Raw genomic sequence first — 22,723 nt, 5'->3', positions numbered from 1 at the left:
GCTCCGAGCGCGCTTCGGCTATTTCCGGAACGTGTTCGTGTACTTCCGGTCACGACAGACGAACGGCAGCTGGCCGCTGAGCCTCGCGGAAGTGCGAGTGGGCGGCGTCACTTCCGGAGGGTGACGGAGCGGCGGGTCAGAGGCGGAGGAAAATGGCGGCGCCTGAGGAGCGGGAGCTGACGGCAGAGCAGACCGAGAAGCTGCTGCAATTCCAGGTGCTGTACAGGGGGCATGGGCCTGCTCCGCCGCCGCCGGGATACTGCCGTCCTGCTCCGCTGCTGGGGGCTCAGGAGGGCTCTGCCGGGGGAGAGTCCGGCCGTACGGGGTGCCGGGCCCGGGCTGGGCTGGGGGCGAGAGGGGAGAGCCCCCGTTCCCTGGCGAGGGTGGGGATGTTCGGCGCGGGACTCCCTTGGGGATCGTGCGTCCCTCGACTCTGCCAGTCGGGGGCTTCGCTACGGGCTGTGCCCCCAGTGCTTCGTTATCAATGGTGTTTGATCAGCGCTCGTTGGCGAGGCAGGAAATGAATGCTGAGTGAACCCGCTGCCTCCGTGCGGGCAGAGCAACGCGGCCAGTCCTGGCCGTTTCAATTAGGAGATCTGAAATTGTCCCTTTCTTGGTAGTGGTGAGTGGCAGGTCCTTCCTGGCATGCTCAATTAGCCTGTGAGTTTCTATGGAGCCCAGCTTCTGAGAGAGCTGTACCTGACGCACTCGGTGTGGTAATGCCTGCTGGGGAAGGCCCCTGGAGAGTGCAGTGATCTGATCTCACTGCTTGCTGCATTACGTGGGCTAGTCGCTTAACCTCTGGTTTGCAGGGGACCCACAAGAGGCAACCTGCAGATGTGTTTGCTGGAGAGAAACCTGCCCCAAAGCTGAACCAGTGCGGCTGCTCAGGGAAAAGTAATTCGTCTGTTTTGTTGTTGGCCAATGAGAACTACTGTCAGGTGTCTTAGGTTTGTTTTTGAACTATAAGGCATCATTTGGTGTTATGTGACTGCAGCTTTTATAAATGTATATATATTTTTTGTCTTATATTTCTGTATTGATTTTTTTTTTTTTTTTTTTTTTTTTTTTTTAAGATAGTATCTCAGTGGGTACCTGTAGATTAAAGGGTCCCTGGAGGCATCCAGTCCTGCTTTCCTTGGCTGATCTAGGTGCAAATGCTCCTCATTGTTCCTGACAGTTTCCCAACCTTTATCTCATAGCCAGGAGGATCGAACAACCTCCTGAAATAATCTACTGCGGTGTTTTTCTATAACCTTAACTTTGATTGACTTTTTTTTTTTTTAAATACAGAGGTTCTGTCTCAATGCTTACCCCACATTTAGCGTGTCGGGCAATCTTAATTTAGAGATGAATGAGGTGCAAGAGCATTAGAAATTGTTTTCCTGGTATTACTGTCTCCCTGGTAAGTGTATAAAGCTTAAGCTGTTGCCTTGTGCATCACATGTATAAGCAAAAGGAGCTGGAGGGAAGCTTTTACAGTAATACATTGCAGTGCTTAACCTGCTGAATCTGGACAGATAGGACCAGCTGCACTCATCAATTTCCCTGTTGCTATTTTCAAAGCCCTGTGGGCAGCTGTGAAATGAAAGAATCCCGTGCATTTCCTCCCTCTACCTGGTATTACCATGGAGAGCAGTCTGGGGACTCAGGAGGAGGATCCATATTTCAGTCCAGCTTCCTGTTGAGCCCTGGTTTGAGAACATGGAGAAACACTTCGACTACAAAGGGGAGAAAACTGGCAGTTATCAAACTGTGTGGAGCCTGATGTGAGAGATGAAGTCCAGAAGGCTTCAACACCAGCATCCCGCTGCCCCGTCTGCTCGGGTGCGCAGGCTTAGCTTTTCCCTGGGGCTGTGCAATAGCTGAATCCTGGTGATACTTTTTTTTTTTTCTTTAGCTAGAATTGTGTATGCAGTAGCACCTACTGTATGGGGAGGATGGCTCTGTCTTGCTAAAAGTCATTTGTATGCTGCTACTGCTTGTAAACTTTTCAGGGGTTGCCACTCCAAGAAAGTGTGGGGCTGCCTGAAGGAGCACTGTTTGTAATGCACTGTCATCGTAATGCGTGCAGAGTTCTGTGGTGGCAGAGCTTTGTACTTTCACAGAAGGCATGCCACAGCCGTGTAAATAAAGCAGAAGGAATTAAGAGAGAAGAGGTGGCAACGGTGAGGAAAGCAATAGCAGGAGGCCCTCAGTAGTATTACATTTAAGAGCCAAGTGTGGAGAAAGAACTGCTGTCATTCACCAATAAACAGGTGCTCTGGTTGAAGATACCACTGTCCTTCACTGTCTGCCCTTGTGCTGGAAATCACCGTTTCCAAGGGAGAAAAATGGATGCCTGCTTCTGGCCTGAGTCAGTTGGGTTATCAGTTGGGTTACTGTACTGCTTAAATACACAATGGTACAATTTGCATGCGTACTCTGCATTAACTCCGCTGATGTTTGCATGATGTGTTTTGGTAGTGCACGTGTAAATACTTGTACTGGCACAGCTGTCAAAGCAGCAGCATCTTCCTACGGTCAGGGCTGCCATAGGCTGGTCACCTGCCACCCTGCTGTGATAGGTGAATGGTGTGCTTAAAAACCAGCATGTTACATGGAGCGATGATGGGGACAAACATGAAGTAAAAGCAGCAAATCACTCTTGCTTACTTTCGGTTTCCCATTTCCTGCTGAATTCTTGGCTAATATAAACAAAATTAAAGCATCTAAATTTTCATCTGTCAGGATTTGGCAGTCTTGACATCTGTAGAGAGAAACTTCACGTGAGCTGCTTAAGAAAGCTGTGGTGGTGCAGTTCCATTTGGGAGGCAGAAGGAACAGCAGAGCAGCATTTGCAGGACTGCACTATTGATCTGTGCCCATTACCTTCGGGCTGATGTCTGTTGTACTCATGCTAATGCAAAGAAAAGGAGTGCTGTTTGCAAAGGACAAAGTTAGTGCTCACGATACCATCTCTAACTTCAGCTAGGGAAAATCAAGCATTTGGGGCTGAAAACCTCTTCTTTGAAGAAGAAGAGGAAACAGACACTCCAGAGATCTGTACCACCCAGTGCGTCGTGTATCGATCACATCTTTCCTAAATGCGTTTGCTGTGATATGCAAGGAGAAATTCTCTTGCTAAAGGCTTTCTTGCTGCTTGAAGACAGATATTCCTTACTGTTGGGAACCTGATTTTGTGGGCTTTTCTCCGGGGCTGGGAATTCAGAGCAGTGCCAGTTAGAGGCCTGCAGGTTTGTGTCTTTTGTGCAGCGTTTCAACACAGGAGCATATCTGCAGAGGGTGCGAGTTCATAAGTCTAGCATACAACCTTTGTCCAGCAGGGATATTCCTGTGGTCTTTGAAGTGTGGAATTGCATTTTTCACTACTTGGGTATTAAGGAGATTTCTGGGCTTCTGAGCAGCGTCTCAATGGTGAGAGATACAAATAATGGCATCCAGCAGCAGCTGGGTGTGTTGTGGAACAGCGTTCTGCCCTGAGGGGTGTTGGAGAAGGTAACGCTGAGCTTTCCTGCCTTCTGTTGGATACAGTGTTTTGTCTTCTAAATATTATTATCCTTTGTCTCGGGCTTGGACCTACGCTTGTATGGAGGTTTCTGTATGAGAGCACTAATTCAATGGGATTAACTTTATTTTTAACTACAGGATACTGTATCTTTCTTCTTTGAAGGAAGGCGCTAATGAGAGACTAGCAGTGAGGAGGCAAATATCAGTTAGTGACTGATGTGAAGGTGCTTTATTCCCTTAGTGTTGGTGATATAAATGCATACCCATTTCTTCCCTGTGTGGGTAAGAGTTGGCAGAATAGCCTCAAGATTCTCAGAACTGCCACAAGCGGCATGGGAAATGTTGTGTCAAGTCTCTCATCCGCTGCTGTGGTGACACAGTAACTGTAGAAGAGAAAACAGTTACCAGTGGCTAAGCATGGATGACTCTATCAGTATCTCGCAGCCAGCTCTGTGTGATTGGCAGTTGAACTGCCTTGGTGGTGTGTGCAGGTTGTTGTGAACAACCCATGGCTTCCAGCACATCCTGAACATCCTTGTGTCTCACAGAGCACATCGAAGTACCGTTCAAAAGGCGTTCAGCTGTTAGTTGCCCTTGCACAGGGGATTTCTTACTCTTGCCCTGCAGCATTTTGCGGTGTGGCTTTGCTGATCAGAAGAGTGGCATTTGGGTGGCTTTGTCGCCTCTGTTTCATGTTGAGAGCATGTATTCAGACAGCAAGGAAGAAGAGTAGCTGCACCTCTGTGGAGTTGTGCCATTTCAGGAGCTGGAGGGATCAGACCATCAGCATGGCAGTTGCTGTAGCGATGGCCAGGAGGGGCTGCAGTTAGCCTCATGGAAGGCGCTGGGAAGCTCAGTAAGTCTGCCAGGCGCTGCAGAGAGCGCGTTCATTAAAGGTTTGTCGATAGCTGTGGATGGCTGTTGTTTTGGTGCTGTTTTCTGATCAAAAACTGCTACTGCACTTTTCATAATTTAAAAAGGAAGCCCTGTTAGTAGTGCCCACAGATAGTCCTGAGAGGCAGAGATGTGAATGAGGTGTGAATTATCTGAGCTCTGCGAGTGCAGCAGAATTGCAGGGGCGTCAAGGAGCGGTGATCAGAAGTCTGCAAAGTTTTTGAAGTACCCACAGTGTGCCTCCATTGTTGAATCAGACAATTGGGTAGATCCCACATCTTCCAAGATGTCCTTTTATCGATGATGTTCACTGTGCAGCTTTCCATTGAAAGGCTTTGCAATATAAATACTATTTTCATAAATGTATGCTACTGTGCAGTGATATGAAGTGCTTTCCTAGCGACTGCAAATACGTGGTTAACAACGCTTTGAACAGCCCAGTTCTGTCCAGCAGAATGATTTCTGCCCAGTGGATGGGGAGAAGATAGAGATCTGTTCAGACATTGTGAGAAAGTAGCCAGGAAATGCTCAAAAGTTGGAATTGAGCTCAGACACTCAATGGGGCATTTGTCCATGGTGTCACTTGGTGTGGAACACTTGAATGGCAGAGACAGTGGGAATGTAGACTCTGTCCTCCAGCAAGTCCTGATTCAGTGAATTCTAAATGGTCAGCTTGTCGAGATGGCTTCAGAGGCTTTAAAGGGAAGCAAGGAATCAGGAAGATGGAAGTGGAAGTAAAAGGGGATGCTGACAACTAACAGGAGCGCAAGGCGCAATAAAATTGCACATGAGGATGTATGTCAAGTTCCTGCCTTGTGTGCAGTCATCACCAGCTGCACCCTGCAGAAGGGCTGTGCTGTAAGACAGGCTTCCGTGGCGCTCAGTTGCTTTTATTCTCCTTCTTTAGGACTTGACTGGCATAGAGTCCATGGACCAATGTCGTCACACGCTGGAGCAGCACAACTGGAACATAGAGGTACTGCTTCACATGAGCTTCAGGGTGGGAACGGCTTCCTCACAGTGACACTTCATCTTTTAGCCCCTGAATTTATACTACTAACTTGCTACAACGATATTGTGATGCTGCTGGAGAGCCAATGTCAGAACTATGCAGCAGAGCTCTTAGAGCTGCAGTGGCTTGGCTGGTGCTGTGTACTTCCCTGTAGTGTGCACATATGGGCTGTCATGGAGGAGGTTTTCTACGAAGAAGGAACTATTGAGTTGCACTTGGAGTGCTCTGGGTCTGTGGGTAAATGCTACTTATTGTTGGTGTCCAAAATATTCATATATTCTGTACCCTTAATTGTCTGAAATGTTTCTTTGCTCTTCCTTGTCTTAAAGGCAGCTGTACAGGACCGGTTAAATGAGCAAGAAGGTGTCCCAAGTGTCTTTAACCCACCTCCATCTCGGCCGCTGCAGGTCAATACAGCAGACCACAGGATCTACAGCTATGTTGTTTCAAGGCCGCAGCCAAGGGCAAGTTATCTTACAGAGGATTTTGTCTTGTTTCTTTCTTTGCTCTGTGAACGACAGGACATACAAATAGGGAAGGGAATTGTTTTCTTTATAAGCTGTTATCTCCTTCCTGAGTGTTTTTTCTTCTAAAAACAAAATGTAGGGCAACTCCTTCAGCCACTGTTACTTCTGTGGCCATTTTCTCTGTTGTGTAATTCACAATGAGGCAGCCTTTCTCGGGTCATAGAATGTCTTCCCTGTCCATAGGTTCTGCTGGGATGAAGAGTTATCCCCCCTTGATGGCAGTGATGATCTTTCTTTTCAGACCCCATAAAAAGCTCCAGCTCTCAAGTTTTCAGTTATTTGCATTTGTGTGTCACAATTTATTTGCCCTTCCAAGACTGCCATTAATCGCTCTGTGTGTACAGCTGAGAGAACTACTGAGTGTAAAACTATTGCTTAGTGAGGTAGTCACACCAGTTCTCAGAAGTGTTACTTTGAATTCCTGGTAGGCCTATTAATCACTTAAAATTGAGCTTTTTCAAAGCCATAAAGTGTTGCTGAGGTCGTGTTTTTGTGTGATGATTTGAGCCTCTGTACTCTGTATGCCTTGTGCTTGATGCTGGTCTGTACGGTGTTTCCACTGTTCTAATTCTTTCTTTTGTGATTGCAGGGCCTTTTAGGATGGGGTTACTACTTCATAATGCTTCCATTCCGATTTACCTATTACACATTACTTGATATATTTAGGTAAGCACTTCTTTCTGCTGACTCATGTGTTGATTGCATCAAGGCACACTCAGATTTGGCTGTACCTCTGTCGCTTGGATCTCTTTAACTCTCATGACAGATGAACATTCCTGTTTGTTTGCTCAGCTGGCTTAATGTGCAGTGTTGTTGAGCCCCTGGCAAGAAAGAAAATGTGCTACAGGAAAAAAATGAGTGCTCTGTGACTCAGGAAGTGAAATATTTAAGTGGGATTTCAACTCCACGTGACTTTGCAGTTTGAGTGTGGAAGAGAGGCAGAAGGTGGTGTCAAACTGTGCTGCTGGGCCAGGCTCCAGGTTAACCTGTGCTGATCTGTGTTATTTGAAGTAAAACCTCAACTGTGAACCAGGTTGTTTTTCTCCTCTGGTGTCTGTAGCTGCTTGTTCATGTTACCTCTTTGTGCAATCAGTCGAGAGAAAAGGGAATGTTGAAAGGTGATGACTGTTGAGCACTCCTGCTATCTGCATTTCTTTTTTTAACTTCATATTATTTTTTCCCTTGAAGGCTTTTTGTCTTCAGTATAACTTCTATACAATGACGTAGAAACTAAACAAGAGTGGTACCTGTGGTGCACTTAGGACTTTTCAGCCCTACTTCATTGTAGTCCTCACGTAGCAATCTCTTACTGCAGCTCTTTGTGCTCTGGAATTGTTGGTCTTGGAATAGCAGAAGTGCAGTTTTCAATGTTACCTGGAAAAAGCTATTGCTTCTAACAGCCCACCTTCAAATGAATTCCTCAGGCCTTACGCTGTTGGTGTGGATTATGCCTGATGCTTTAGAGGAAATTAAAACTGCTAATCACCCAAAAATCAGATACTTGCTGATGTCTGAAACGAGATATTTGACTGGGGCCTTTCTGTTGCAGTGGTGTCATTTTGGAGCAGGTGCAATTTGAATTTTAATTATAAACGTTCAAGGGACTCAACTGTGATGTTTTCCCTTCTTATGAATGCCAGCGATTGTTTGTGGAAAAGAAAACCTGTTCTTCAGAAAGTCAGTGAGCTGAATTTCCAGTGTGCTTTGCTTCCTTCCTAGGTTTGCTCTGCGTTTTATACGTCCTGATCCTCGTAGTCGGGTTACTGACCCAGTGGGTGACATTATTTCATTTATTCACATGTTTGAGGAAAAATATGGGAGGATACACCCCGTCTTCTACCAGGGCACTTACAGCCAGGTCAGTGTCACGTGTCAGCGTGTGGATATGAGGGAGGTGACGAGTGGGGATTGTACCGCATGGTATCGGAGCCTATGTGGCAAAACCACTTCTCAAAGTCCAATGTTTTGTCTCCAAACTCTTCAGCAGAGTACTGGGAGAGCTAGTGAACAAGTGTATTAGAAAACAAGTGTCTGCCAGCTTGATGATGTGCCAAGCCTGCAAAGTTGGAAAGCGAAGCTGCGCTGACTGTTCCTCGACCGTCTGTAGGGCTCTGTAGCCAACAGCCATTCTTTGTAATCCTGTCTTAGTTTTTGTAAACTGATGTGGTGTGCCAGAGTCTGTCCTTCTGTTCACCAAATTGGGATTGGTTGCCTGGGCTTGTATCATAATGCAACTCCAGAACTTGGTGCAAGGCCTCAATACTGAAAGAGGGAGCCGCTCGAGAAATAATGTGAGGTGAGAGTTCCAAAGGCTACGTGTGGCTGGTGGTGCTCTCTGGTAACAAAGGATGGCCCTGTGGGTGCTGCCTCTGCTGCAGCTTCTCTGTCTGGCTGAGAGAAGGGCCTCCTGCTGAGCACTGCAGCAGGCAGTTGGATCGGCGCTGCTTCCCAAGTGCCAAAGAAGAATGTGGTGTCTGTCTGCTCCGTGCTGCACAGTGATGGAGCTTGCTGCCTCCACAGCTCTTCTAGGCCCCTCTGTCTTGCCTGGAATCCAAACTTAAATAACCATGGAATGGTTAGGCTACCAAAACTCAATGCCAGTAAAACAAGGAGTCTATTGTACACTTATTGTGTGGCCTTGTTAAGAAATGCTCCTGGGTGGGTGGAATCCAGAGACTGTATGCAAAAAGTTCTGTTGCTGAGTGTGTTTTGTTGGGGCCCACAGCATTATTGAGTTGGCCTCTTTTCTTTTTGTTTGTTTTTTTTAATGTTACCTTTTCATTTGTTGTGGTCTGGCTACATCCTGTACAGGCTGTAGTGGAAAGCTCAGCCTTACCTGCTGTGAGTCTGAGGCATGAAGGACGGTTGTTTGGTGCCAGCTGAGCCTGGTGGGGAGGTGCAGGGGTGTCAATTTGCACAGCTGTGTACCTGGCTCTGCGGTCAGTGTTTTCCAAAGCCACATCCTGAAAGGAATGTGGAAGAGCGTAGTTGTAGCCCTCTTAAATGAGGGTTGAGTTGGACAGTCTGGTATGTTCATCCTCCATTTGATGCCTCGTTAAAAGCGGTTATTGGCAGAGTAATGACCCAGGTGAACGTTGCCAAGTTGTTTCACACAAGTCTTGTGGGCGCTGCTTTCCCTGGAGACCCTGTAACTTAATCTGCTCTGCTTTTATGCCAAGGCACTGAATGATGCCAAGCGGGAGCTGCGCTTCCTGTTGGTTTATCTTCATGGAGATGACCACCAAGACACGGATGAATTCTGCCGGTAGGTAGGAATGTTTTCCAAACTGTTGTCCTGGGTCCCTAAATGCACATTTACTCACATAATCTCTTCTCATCCACCAGCAATACGCTGTGCGTACCTGAGGTGGTCGCCCTCATAAACACTAGAATGCTCTTCTGGGCTTGCTCAACCAACAAACCAGAGGGATACAGAGGTGAGTGTGCCCCTCCTCGGCTTTACCTGTCCTGTGACCTTGGGACAGGCCAAGTGCTCTCTGACACATTGACATGTTTGAAACGCTCTGTTGGTTTCTGTGCAAGAAGAGGAGAACCTTACAGGAGTGTATGGGAAACTACATGCTGTTTTTTGTGTGGTATCTCATAGGGCCTGGTTAATTGCAGGGGAATACCTACTACTCTTCACCTCGACTGTTCCTTATGTTTCTGGGCAGTCCTAGTTGCATGTACTTAACTGCAGGCATTTAAGCTGCTCTCAGTGGCTTGTTAATGGGAGTTGGTGGGTGTGTGCCCAGGATTAAACTGAGTGCAGAAATAAGTATCTAACTAGCATTGCTCTTAATGCTGTTCAGATTATGCCTTAGGCCAGGAGTGACTTGTTGGGTATGTTCTTTCTCTTGCTGAGAGCCACCTTTACTCCACACACAGTCTTTTTGACTCCTCAACAGTCCACACTGAGGTCTTTAAGTACTGTCTTTCCAGGGTTGTTGATGCCTGGCCTGCCAGCGTTTACAGTGGGATCTTAAAGTAAACTGAGCCTTTTCCCAAAGTTCTGTCTGTGCCTCCTGTGTTTCTTCTGACCCCTCCTGGTTCATGGCAAGAGGCTGGGAGTTCTGCTGCTAAATCTGTGTTATTCCTTTCTTCATAGTTCTGCTACCAGCTGTCAACTCCCTCAGAGTCTGGCTTTCTAAGCAGGCATTCTTTTACTCACTGCAGTTTCATGGCTGCAGTTCTTGAGAGTCACAGTCCAGAAAGCTGGGATGGGAGGGATTGGGGCTGCAGTCCGTAGGGTGCTCAGGTTTAGTTTGGAAGGCTCCATCAGTAGTGATGATTCTGAGCTGTGTGACGTGCTGTGCATATTCTGAGGAGGGGGTGGTCAGCTGTGGGAAAGGTTTGCCTGCCATTAGTCATATATGAAAGCTGAACTTAAACCCCCCTGCCTCAGGATGGTCTGTCTCTGGCAGAGATTAGCTAATTTTGTTCTGAAATGTCTACGATGAACATTCTTCCCCATTACAGTGTCTTCCAGAGCGTAGCCATCCTTAATAACAGCAAACTCTTCCCTGTGTTTTTCTTCCTGCAGTTTAAACCCAGAACTTCTTGTCCTGTTGTGAATGTCCGTTCAGAGCACTTTATTTCTTACTTACATTCAAGAAACATTTTAGAACTTGAAAGTTGTTCTGGTGTGTGCTGTTGGTTTTGTTTTTGTTTTTTATCCTCTTGGTGGCTATGTTCCAAGTCACCTTGTTCTGCTATTTTGTCAGGTTTTGGTTGACAAAAGGAAACCTGTGGCTTTTTCTGCTTTGGAAGAGATAGTGGCTCTGGAATCTGCTCTCCCAGGCCGCTGTGATGAAAACATTTGTGCTGTACTCCTTGCTGATCCTTCTGGAAGGGATGATGATTGTGCCTATCTTCCAGTTTCCCAGGCTCTGCGGGAGAACACGTATCCATTCCTGGCTGTGATCATGCTGAAAGATCGCAGGATGACTGTAGTTGGGCGGCTGGAAGGCCTCATCCAGGCTGACGACCTTATTAATCAACTCATGTTCATCATGGATGCCAACCAGACATACCTGGTGTCTGAACGCCTGGAAAGGTATGACAGGACCGAGCTGCAGTAATGCAGGCTTACAAAGGCCGGCTCTGCTCTGCCCCCTCCCTCCCCCCAGATGCTCTATGTAGACACGTAGGTCAGTGTCTGCAGTTCTGGAGCGCAGCCCACGATCTCTCCTTTTCCCAGTGGCAGCACTGGTCTATAAGTTCAGGAGACCCTGTAGCTGGGGAGTTTGGTGTGTTGCCCATACAGGCCCGCTACTGAGAGGTGAGGCTGACTGTTCTACTGTTCTCTGCAACTGGAGCAAACCTGCAGTGTGCTGGAGCTGCAGGTAAAGGTCAGAAATAGTCAGCAGAAGCCAAGCAGGAAGGAAGGAGCTGGAGGAGAGCTGGTGTTTGCAGCCAGCTTCTTTTTGAGTGGTGCTGCCTAGGCTGGCTGTCACGAATTCTAACAGCATTTGCTGCATTGCCGCTGGTGCCTTGCTAACGTGAGCTCCTGTCCCTGATAACTGTAGGAATAATTTGCAGGCTCTCCATTGTGGGATGTCACCTTCTGGTTTCCTGTCTGTCCCTTCTCTGTGGAGGATCCCATAGCACATGTTGATGCTCCTGGCTTCTAGAATGAACGAGGAGTTAATCTGATGGAGAGAAAGCCCTGGGGAGTGTAAAGTGTGGTGCTGACATTATAGCCACTGCTTATATGGTATCTGTCTGTTCTGCCAGACTGCAGTGGGTGACAAATCTTTTGCTCAATTAATCTCAACTCAACCTAGGGGAGGAGTTTGTGTGCCAGGGAGTGCAGAGACTCAGCTTGCCTTCTAGGAGTTCATGGTACTGTGCACTCTAAATGAATTATTACCTGACGTATGTGCTCCTGAGAATTTGAGGCTGTGCTATCAGCCTGCTTTGCCTTCATTATTTGGCCTGCTAGTCCTGATCACTTCCTGCTCGTGTTTGTAGGGAAGAGAGGAACCAAACCCAAGTACTGAGACAGCAGCAAGATGAGGCTTATTTGGCATCCTTGCGTGCAGACCAGGAAAAAGAACGTAAGAAGAAGGAAGAACGGGAGAGAAAGAAGAAAAAGGAGGAGGAAGTGCAGCAGCAAAAACTGGCAGAGGAGAGACGGCGACAGGTGAGTGCAAACTGACTGCTGGAGAGGCTGACATCTTTTGGATGCTCACTGTGTGTAGGAGCAGCGTCTGCAGTAGGACTTTCCTGTCAGACTGGAGTCGCTAGTCTTGCCTTTGGGTTCGTGTATCCTCCAAGCCTGGAGCAGCTGTGCTGCCAGGGACAAGCAAAAAGGTCAGCTTGGTGCACACGCAGTGCTGCTTTGCTCCTTCCTCACTTTGTACTTTGCAGACGCTGCAGGAGGAGAAGGAACGGAAGTCGGAATGCCTTCCTCCTGAGCCACATCCTGATGACCCAGAGAGTGTGAAGATCATTTTCAAGCTGCCTAACGATTCCAGAGTGGAGCGGCGATTCCACTTCACACAGTCATTGACGGTGAGCTTGGGGCAGAGCTGACGGGCTTCTCGTTGTGGATTGGGTTGAGAGGTTCCACAAGTGGCTTGACAAAGCTTTTGTTCCATTGGCCTTTGCTTAGAGTTGTTTCTGGGTAAGTAGGGTGTCTGTGGACCCAACCTCTTCAATTTGGCAGAGAAAGATTACGGAAAAAGATGGAAGAAAAATACCCTTCTGAAAAGCTGAGTCTCTCATTGCTCCCTGTTAAATAAGGGGTATAGGAAGAGACAGAGATGGTATTCCATGACAAGTCCGATTTCACACATGCTCAGATGATGGCTGCGTTGTTTCTACAATGCAGATGGTGTGAATTTCCAAACTTAACTCCTCCCCTGTGAGATACCGTGGATGCGTTCTGGCTGCACCATCGCTTCCCTGGCTGGCAGCTATTTCTGTGCTTCTTTCCCAGGTAATCCACGACTTCCTGTTCTCCCTGAAAGAAAGCCCTGAGAAGTTCCAGATTGAAGCCAACTTCCCTCGCCGCGTCCTGCCCTGCCTCCCTACAGAGGAGTGGCCCAACCCACCCACGCTGCAGGAGGCCGGACTCAGCCACACGGAAGTCCTCTTTGTGCAGGACCTCACGGACGATTGACATTTTTCCAGAAGACACAAATTGGAAGAGAAATTCATATTATTATTATAATACAATATTTTTTTTTAAAGACTGCGTACAAATGAGGGATCAGAGACCACAATGCCTGTGCCAGCCGTGCTGTGTGTGCGCACTGGCAAGAGGAAGTGTGTGCACGTCCTCACGCACCCGTGTACACAGCCATCCCCTGCACTCGGAGGGCAGAGAGGGAGGGGATGTGGTGTTGCCCCTCTCCCTTCCTAGGGGAGGAACAGGAATGGCAGCTCTTGGTAATTATTGCTTTTATTGATGACAATAATAATAAAACCCCAACAACCCGATATCTTGTGAGAATTTGATACTCTGCTGCTCCTGCCAGCCAGAAGACCAGGCACCTGAATGTGCTGGAAGTGGGGTTTGGGAAAGGGCTGGACAGAATTTCTTCAGCTTCCCTCTCTGTATAAATACTTTTCTTTTAATATTTCTCTTGCTTTGTAATGACCAAAGGAGAATGGGGTTGACTATAGTATTAACTTTTTGATAAAGAGCTGGTTCGATTCTTACCTGTGTGGGACCTTGCCAGGGTTCTTAGCCTGCGTAGTGTAATAAACTCTGCCTCTAGCATGTCTGTGCCGATGCTTTCTGCTTACACCACACCACCGTGCTGCCCAGCTGCAACAGAGTGCGGTGGAGGGAGCTCCTGCTGGGCTGCTATGGCTGCTGCTCCCAGCACTGTGGGTTTGCCCAACTTCTGGCCTGGTTTGAGGCCACCGTTTCAGTCACTGGGTATGATGTGCCAGCAGAACTGCTGAAGACAAATGTAGCGTGTGCAGTGGGAGGGGGATGTGGTGGGGGTTGCTGCTGGGCTGCAGCATCCATGTCCTGGGCTGAGTAGAAGGGAGAGCTGTTGTTTGCTCAGGGACAGGTGTCCCTGATGGAGGCAGAGGGGAGTAAGGGCAGCCCAGAGGGCTGAAGGAGGGGGGCATAAGCCTACTGCCTGGGAGGCTTGCTGCTGGGGCTGTTGGCCACGGGGAGAGGGAGCAGGGCCTCCTCCTTCCCTACGGCTCCTCCCGCTCTCTGTGGGTTGGGTGGCCGTGGTGTTTCACTTGGTGCAGCCTCCACGAAGCATGCAGGGGAGAAGAGGACGCCCCTCCTTGCTCACGTTGCTGCAGAGCGCACCCTGGTTCCTCTTCAACAGGGAGAGACCTTCCTCCTTTCTCCTAAAGGAACGCCCGTTCCCTTGCTGCCCGTGGGGCCCATGGCAGCAGCAGCAGCTCTGCCTTCGGCCTTGGGCTGCCAAACTGCCCGCAGAGCAGGCGGGGCCTCTTCCTCGTGCTGGAGAAGGGGGGATCCTGCAGGCAGCCCAGCCCAGCCCCTGCCTGCCCACACCACGACAGCAGCCGGGCGCAGCGCCTTGGTATACATCATACATTTATTAGTGAATATCCCTCTCAAAATCAGCCACAACATTAAAAAAAATAATGATTGCACTACTTGGTCAAGCAGAACTAGCAACTTTCATTTTAAAAAAAGTACAAATCTGTTAAAAATTTCAATCAGTATAATACACATATATATAATACAACATACTAGTTATGTTAAATGCTACAAAACCAATATGATTCCAATGGAATGGAAAAAAAACCAAACACTTTTAGAGCTTTAAGAACCTTTTTTTTTTTTTTCTATATATTAGCCTTTTTTCAAATACATACATGGGAAAAATGAGGTAACTGTAAAATGTGCAAGTAACAGAGCAAAAAAAATTATATATATATATTTATATATATATATATATATATATATATAAAAACTTTCTAACACAGAACACACGTCCTGGCACCTGCCGGGGAGCGGCGCTCGCCCCGGAGGCCCACGGACTGGTATATAGAACAGTAAACAGTCCACTATCCCACCACAGGAAATCATTGGTAAACAGTGGTATCTACAGCGCAGTCAGCAATCACAAACACCCTAAATAATTGGTTGGTTTTGTTTTTTTTTTTTTTTTGTGGGTTTTTTTTTTAGTATTTTTTTCTTTTTTTTTTTTTTTTTTTTTTGGTCGTTTTTTTGTTGGTTTTTTTTCTTTTTTTTTTTCTTTTTTTCTTTTTTGTAATTCTTCTTAAATGATACTTGTAGCTGCTCATCGGAATAAATTCTGCAGCACACGAGCTGTGAGCTTTCGAGTCGCCGTCAAAGGACCGTAAGGCTTTCCTGGCTCCCTGGGCACCGCGAGGGCGGAAGGGGACGTGGGGGGGCGTCTCCGGGGCGCGAGGCCGCCGCGCGGCACGGGGACTCCTTTGGTTATCTGTCACTGAGCGAGGGACGGGGAGGGCCGGGGTCCTGCCCAGGGGGCACCGAGCCCAGCGGTGCCGGCGGCGCGGCGGAGCCGCAGCGCCCGGCCCGGGCCTCGACGGCGGGCACGGCGGGCGGGCGGCCGAGAAAGGGAGGCAAAAGGGGAGCCGACCGATCGCGCCGCGCCTCCCGCCGCCCGCCGCCCTCCGCGCCCGATCGGCCGGGTGGACACCGGCGCTCGCTCGCCGATCGGTGGAGAGCGGGGCGCGCGGCTTCCCGCCGATCGGCGGCGGGCGCTCCCCGGCCAACCGGAGATCGGCGCTCCGCTTCGCGCCTATGGCGCGGGATGCGAGGGAAAGCCCGAAAGCCGCCCGCACCCGCCGGGCGCGGCCCGCTCCTCGCGCCTCGCCGCGGCCGCCGACCCTTCGCCGCCGGGGCCCAGCCCCGCCGCCCGGCCCCGCCCCGCCCCGCGGGGAGCGGCCCCTTGCACACGCCGCCGCGGGGACGGCCCTGAAAGCCTCACGGTCCTGCAGTGGCGTTGCGGACATGTGCAGTACAGTGCATGGCAGTATCAGCTGAGCACAAAAACCCCTCTCCCCACCCCCCCTCACCCCACAGCCGGCTAGACGTAGCCAAGACCACGTTCCAAGCTGGTCAGACATGCATGCATATTTGTGAACATTTACATAGGGCTGGCGGCCGCGCGCGGAGCCTCCCAGGCGTCGGCAACGCGGGGAGGGAGCGACCCTCCTTCCCGCCCCCCCCCTCCTCGCTAATTAATCATGCAAAAATGACTCGGGCCGCTCCGCCGGGACGGCCGGCGCATCGCCGGGGCGGCGCCGAGCGGCAGAAACCACCGCGAGGTCGCGGCAAAACCCCGCGCCGCGCCGCGCCGCGCCGCCCGGCCCGCAGGATGAGGCGCTCGGGAGCCCGGGGGGGCGAACCGGGCCTCCACGCTGAGCTCCCCGCCGGGCCCGACCGCCTCGGAGTGAGCGGGGCTCGGGGCCGGGGCCGTCCTCCCGCCTGGGAAGGACACGGAGCGGTGGGGAGCGGCCCCACGTCGGCCCCGGGCCCGTCGGCACCCGGCTACGGTGCGCCCTCCGCTCTCCTCCCACCGCCGAGGGGAAGAGCGGCCACAGGACCAAAGAAACGCGACGGAAAAGGAAACGGAAGGGGAAAAAAAAAAAAAAAAAAAAAAAAAAAAAACCTACCCTAAAAACAAAACAAAAGAGAAACGGGGGGCGGGGGGGGAAATAATAATCCCTAGCGGAGTACAAAGACCTGGAAAGTGATGGAGCGACGACAGCGTCTTTGCAGTGCGGAGGACACGGGCGGCCGCCACCAGCAAACACCATTCGGCCCCGCAGCGCTCCGAGCCACGGCGGAGGAGGAGGGCTGGCCGCAGCCCGGGCTGCTCAGCGCTCACCGCATCCGAGGAGAGGCTCTGGGGAGGGGGGTAAGCGCACGGCCGGGCCTGGCAGCGGGCAGCGGCCCCCGCCCCTGGCCCGACGTCCTCATCCTGTAACCAATTGTGCGGCACGGCGCCCGCCCGCCTCAGTCCGCCTCCCGCTGCACCTCCGATGCATCCGCCCGGCAGATGGGGCACGTGCGGTTCGCCTGGGGGGACAAGGAGAGAAGAGGGGCGGTGAACGGGGGGTCCCGAAGCCCACCGGGGTTGGCGGCATCCGCAGCCCTATCCGCTCACCTTTAACCATTTGTCGACACACTTAGCGTGGAACTCGTGGTTGCAGGGCAGGACGCGGAGCAGCTGCCGGGCCTCGAAGTCGCTGAAGCACACAACGCACCTGGGGAGGACGGACGGCCGTCAGCCCGGCCCCAGCCCCGACCCTCCCCCGACAGCCCCGCCCCCAGCCCCCGCAGCTCGCTCACAGGGTCTGCTCCGACTGGTGGCTCTCAGGGTTGAAGCGGTAGGACGGGAGGTGCTCGATGTCTGCTTTGGTGAGTCCCCGTGGCTTGGCCTCCCCCAGCCGCTCGGCCAGGTTCAGTAACGCCTGCGGGAGATGCGGACGGCTCAGCCCCGGTGGAGGCACCCCGGAACGCCAAGGTCACCCCACAGGGCAGCGGAGCCACGCACCTCGTAGTTCTCCATCTCCACGTCATCCACGTCCAGGTCCAGGCTGATCGTGGGCCCCACGGCCGTCGGCGACACGGGAAGCATAGAGCTGCATGGGGGGAGGATGGGGCCCTCAGCGTGGGTGCCTCGGTGGGGACAGAAGCACCGTGACACCCCACGCCTCCCACATCCCTGCCACCCCCCCAGTACTTACAGGAAATAGGGCAGGAAGCTCGGGTAGTACGGAGGGGGCGGTGGAGGGGGCGGCGGGGGGGGCAGCGCCTGCTGCAGCCGGTACCGCTGGGTGTTCAGCCGCCGGGGCATCATGTGGGGGTATGGCTGTGGGGAGAGACGAGGGCTCAGGGCCGTGCCTGCAGCTCCTGCATCCCCCAGCATCGAGATGGGGACTTACCACGCCGAATGGCAGCTCTTGGTGCAGCGGGTCGTGGGGGAGGTAATGCAGCGGCACGGAGGGGGAGAGCGTGGGAGCATGGTGGGACGGGGGGTACGTGAAGCCGGCGATGGGGTGCTGCTCCCCTCGCAGGTCCACATCATTGTCTATCCTCTGCAGAGGCTGTAGGGGAAACTGTTAGGCTGAAAAGGGTGTCTCAGATTTCATCCACTGGCTTTAGCACGGCATTGCACCCCGTGCATCCCACCTGGGGGGCTGCACAGAGATCATACTCCTTGTTCCAGAGCCCCGTGCCTGGCCCTGCAGCACCAACACCTCCCCACCCCTACCCCGACTCACCATTCGTGGGTGCTGGGCTTGGAGAGGCACAAACTGCCCCAAGGGAGCCATGTGGGGCGGTTGGTGGGGGGGCACTGGCGGCGGGGGCGGGTGCAGGATGTAATGGTCGCTGGAGATGATTGGAGGGAACGTCTGGTAGGAGACTGGGAGCTGTTGCATGGCGCATGCCTGGATCAACTGCGGGGTTTGGAGAGAAATGTGGGTCAGGGGCACTTCTGTCTGCCCCAGAGCATCAAACAGTTCCCACACCCACAGCCCCTGTGCTCTGGGGTGGCACCCACGCAGCCTTCAGGCAACCCATGGTCACCGCCAGGTGTCCCCTTCTCTGTCCCCACCGTGACTCACCGGGGGTGGGAGGCAGCAGAGCGGGTAGTGCTGTCCACTGAACATCACTGAGCATGCTGGGAGCTGCTGGGTGCTGCACCCAGGGATGTGCTGGCTGGTATGGATGGGGAAGCCTTGCGTCGTAACGGTTGTGACCGTGTAGGAGAGAGGGACAGGTCCCTGGTGCACCTGGGGACAAGGCACAGAGGATGTGGGCAGAGGACACAGTCCCAGCTGGGCTGTCCCCATCCTGGAGGGGCAGCAGCAGGGCAGAAAGCACTCAGCACTGGGACACGGCCAGCATAATGCAGGGCTCAACGTGAGTTTTGGACCTCGCTTTGCAACCAGCGGTCAGGGTGACATGGGCTCTCACCCCACCACCACCACAGGGGACCACATGACATATCACAGGTCCCTGTCCTAGAGCTGGCTCTGGACAACACGGTATGAGTGCAGAATCACTCTCAGCACCAGAGCTGCTCCTGCAGCACCTACCTGGTCATGAAGATCCACCATGAATGGGTTCTGGTGGGGTGGGTGAGCGGCCGGGTGCAGCATTCGTGGCGGTGTGCTGGGGAGAGCGTAGGCGCGGGGCTCATCTACAGGGATGTGCGGCTGCTGGGGGAAGGCAGGGTGCAGCTGGGTCTCATCCTGGCCCAGCAGGGTTGCCAGAGGTCGGTCGCGTCGTCCCCACTGACGCCTGGCAGGGGGGCTGCGGAGCCACCGCAGGAGAGAAACAGAGCAGGAGTGACCCCCAGGCAGGGTCAGCGCCCAGCGATGCAATGCTCAGAGCTGGGCTCCTCATCTGGCTGCCAACGTCGAGCTCCACTTGCCCTGTGTGTGCCACCCTGTGTCCTCAGCACAGGACCCCACATGTTCCCCCTGGCCATGCTCCCCACCCTGAGCTCCCCCAACCCACCAGGTGCTGGTGGCTGCCCCAGCAGGCTGTAACCCACAGTGTGTCCCAACACAGCCACGATGGCCACTGGGACTCCGTGCTGCCCCATACCTTCGCCGGAGGTGGTCAGGGCTGCTGCAGGGTCCCCCTGAGAAACGACGTTGGTTAAAAGGGGCAGAGGGAGGCCGCCTATTCACTGCCAGTTCCCATGGTCGCATTGGTGACGTCGGGAGGCGGATGAGCACGCAGGACCTCAGGCTCCAGGCAGGGCAAGACACCAGCACCTTGGATCCTGTGAGAACAACAGCAGGTCATGGTCTCTTAAGCCCCCAGGATTGCACGGGGTTGGAGCATGAACAGGAGCCCCAAATCCTCCCTGATATGGGATATGGGATAGGGGGGAGGTAGAGGTGTGGAGCTGGCTCCGGGCAGCAGCCTTACCCCAAGATGTGCTCTGCAGTGTGACCCCAGCACTGCCCAGCCTGCTGCCCAGGCACCCAGTCCCAGGCCCACCACCGCTCCTGGGGCTGGAGACAGCAGAGCCTGGCCCCCATCGGGTACCCAGGCACCATCCCTCTGCTGTGTGACCCCCCCATGCAAGACACAGACACTAAGAGAGACAGAAGCACGTGTTTTTGGCAGAGAGAAAAGCAAGCTGGTGACTGCAGCACTGTCCTAGGCTGCTAATAGGACCAGGTGCTCCCAGCATGTCCTCAGCCAAGCAGGGTTCAGTGCTGTTCTGGGGGTGTTCTTTCCTGCAGGGCTCCTGTGTGTCTGCTCTGCACCCTCTGCAAGCTGCCAATAGGGCAACTGCTCCACTGCCCTGCACCCATGGGTGTCCCCATGTCACTGCCATGCAGCGAAGTGCCACCGCTCCACACCTGGGGCTGCTCATTGCCTGGCTCGACGTCCTCCCGTGTCCCTGCAGTACAAGGTGGCACAAGTTCCAACCCAAGCAGCTCTGGCCTCAAAGCTGTCCCCCCAAATCCAGCTGGAGGCCATCTCCCGGCACAGCGCCTGCTTCAGCCCTTCCTCCTGCCGCTCCATGCGCTGGCCATACAGGCACAGGCTGAGCACAGAGCGCCCTGAGCCGGGCAGCAGCACTGCAGGAGGCTGGGGGCGTCGCCAGAAGGACAAATGGCCATGTCACACCGAGGGGATGGCCTGACACTGTGCCGAGCATCTCCTCCTACCCTCACCCCAACCTGGGATGCTGGTTCTGAATCCGAGGGCAAATCTCTCTCTTTTGGGCAAAAACAAAGCTGCCACAGCAGGAGCCCTCAGAGCAGCCCGCGCTCCCGCTGGGGTCCGACCGCTGCGGGGTCCAGAGCTGTGCGCGGTCTGTGCTCACCGCGCCGCTCCGGGCTCCCCCCCGCGTCCCCGCTTACCGCCTCCCGTTTCACCCCACGCACACCCGCGGTGCTCGGGCCCCGCGCGACCCCCGGGGTCAGCGCCCAGAGGCCGCGGCAACGGCCGGGACGCGGTGGGGGCGGGCACTCGCGGCCGAGGCTCGGCGGCCACCGGGCACGGGAACAAAGTTAGCGGCGCTCGGTGCCATCTGCCGGGGCCGCCCGAGGACCGCCGCCCGCACGGCCCCACGCCCCCCACCGGCTCCGGCCCAGCGCGAGCGCAGGGTCACGGCTCGGCCCCGCCGCCGCCCGAAGTGCCGCCCTCCGCGCCGCGCCCCGACGACCCCGGGGGCAGCAGCCCCCACGCACGGACCCTCCGAGCCGGGCACGGCCCCCGGAGTGCGCCGGGGCTCAACGCAGCTGTGGCTTTAAGAGCGGCCGCTCCGGGGCCATGTGCTCGGCGCCAAACAAAAGCAATAACAAAGGCGGCCCCGGGCCCCGCCGCGCCGCCCCGGGGCAGGTGCCCCCGCCGGAGACGGGGAGGTCTTCGGGGGGGGCGGCGTCCACCCCCGCCCCGCTCCCGGAGCCGCTCCCCCGCCCTCCGGACCTACCTGCACTGCCGGCCGGGGCCGCGCTCCGGGAGCCGCTGCGGCGCCCCCGCCTCCTCCCGCCGCTCTTTGTTCGCCGACGCCGGGCCCGGGCCTGCCCCCCCCCCCCACTCCCTCCCGGCCGGCCGGCCCCCTCCCTGCCGCCGCCGCCGTTTCCGGTGCCTCTTTGTTAACCGCGGCTCGGGGCGGGCGGGCCGTGGCTGCCGCCGCCGGGGTGCGGGTACGGGGTGCGGCCCCTTTAAGGCGCGGCGGCACGCACCGGGCCGAGGCACAACACTCGGAGGCCCCGGGGGCGCGCGCGCCTGGCGGGAGGGGAGAGGGGGAGCGAGCGGGCGGCGCGGCGCGCGCGCGACCCACGTGACCAGGCGTGTCACGCTCCGCCGCCATCTTGGAGGCGCGGGGCTGGGCCGCCACGCGGGGCATCGCCCCCCCCCCCCCCTTCCATCCCCCCGCCGCGCGGGAGGAGCGCTGTCATAGCAACGGTCCGCACGGAGCGGGGGCCCCGGCAGCGCGGCCCTCCCCGCGGCACTCCGGGCCCCGGCACCCCCTCTTACCTGAGGCCTCTTCCAGGCCTCCGGCCCCTCCGCCGCTCCGGGCGGGCCGTGCGGACGGCAGATCGGCCGCCCCCCGCGCTCCCGCCGCGAGGTGCGTCGATACGCAGGGAGAAACGAGGCGGTGGGCGCGGAAGCTCCGCCGCCGGCCCCGAGAACCGACACGTGTCCGCGTCCCGCTCAGGGCCTCTCCTGATGCCCCGCGCCCACCGCCTGCCGGGCACGCGCGGCTCCCACGGCATCTGTGCCCGGTTTGTCTGGGGACCCCGGCAAAGCCTACTGCTTCAAGACGGCCTCTGCTCTCTGTGCCGAGTTAAATCAGCACAGAACTCGTGGGAGAACCCCTGAGCGACACCGAGCGCCCAGCCGGGGGCTCCCGGCCAGCCCATGGGCCGCGCCCCGGCACCGAGCACGAGGCGGAGCCCGCGGGCAGCGCGGCCCGAGCTGACAGCAGGCGCTGCGTCCGTGCCGGGCTGCTGCTTTACGGCACGCCGAGAAACTCCCAGGTATGAGAGCCAGCCAGCTGACAGCCCTGATGTCATGCCTGTAAAACAGCCCTCCCCTGACAGCTGGGCTTTAAAGTGCTAACAACCAAAAGGGAGATAATTAATTTGTAACGTCACCCCTTTTAAAGAAAACCTCAGAGCCATGGCGACGGTTTAACAATCCGGTAAGCTCATCATCACACCGAGCGGCAGTGCTCGGTTCTGTCCTGCCCCCGGATCCCTCCGGGCCCATCTCAAGGCCGTTTTGCCTACTCTCACCTCCTCACCCAAATCCTGGCACACACCAGCACATACAGCCTCAAGGCTTCCCCAGGGCATA

At 54.4% G+C, this 22,723-nt stretch overlaps 2 protein-coding genes across 2 annotated transcripts; one reads left to right on the top strand and one right to left on the bottom strand.

The window, feature by feature from the left end:
- Positions 1–111: 111 nt before the first annotated feature.
- On the top strand, positions 112–13,069 carry FAF2 (Fas associated factor family member 2; the record flags this gene model as incomplete). The annotated part of the gene is made up of 11 exons (XM_079542189.1): positions 112–215; positions 5,312–5,380; positions 5,746–5,880; positions 6,533–6,609; positions 7,663–7,801; positions 9,123–9,208; positions 9,289–9,380; positions 10,822–10,999; positions 11,917–12,088; positions 12,316–12,459; positions 12,887–13,069. Exons 1-11 carry the CDS (start codon positions 153–155, stop codon positions 13,067–13,069), a joined length of 1,338 nt encoding a protein of 445 aa, XP_079398315.1. The 5' UTR covers positions 112–152.
- A 3,828-nt stretch (positions 13,070–16,897) lies between these two features.
- Positions 16,898–21,734, bottom strand: RNF44 (ring finger protein 44; the record flags this gene model as incomplete). Its single annotated transcript, XM_079542581.1, is given in 13 exon segments — positions 16,898–16,960; positions 17,049–17,148; positions 17,234–17,355; positions 17,439–17,526; positions 17,632–17,756; positions 17,830–17,991; positions 18,169–18,345; positions 18,514–18,681; positions 18,988–19,204; positions 19,502–19,682; positions 21,351–21,466; positions 21,468–21,695; positions 21,697–21,734. Coding segments are annotated over 13 exon segments (1,785 nt in total).
- Positions 21,735–22,723: the final 989 nt, after the last annotated feature.

Source organism: Tetrao urogallus, assembly GCF_951394365.1.
Source record: "Tetrao urogallus genome assembly, chromosome: 14".
Classification (NCBI taxonomy): domain Eukaryota; kingdom Metazoa; phylum Chordata; class Aves; order Galliformes; family Phasianidae; genus Tetrao; species Tetrao urogallus.
The sequence above is the reverse complement of the archived record's forward strand: the minus strand, read 5'-3'. Positions and strand labels throughout refer to the sequence as shown.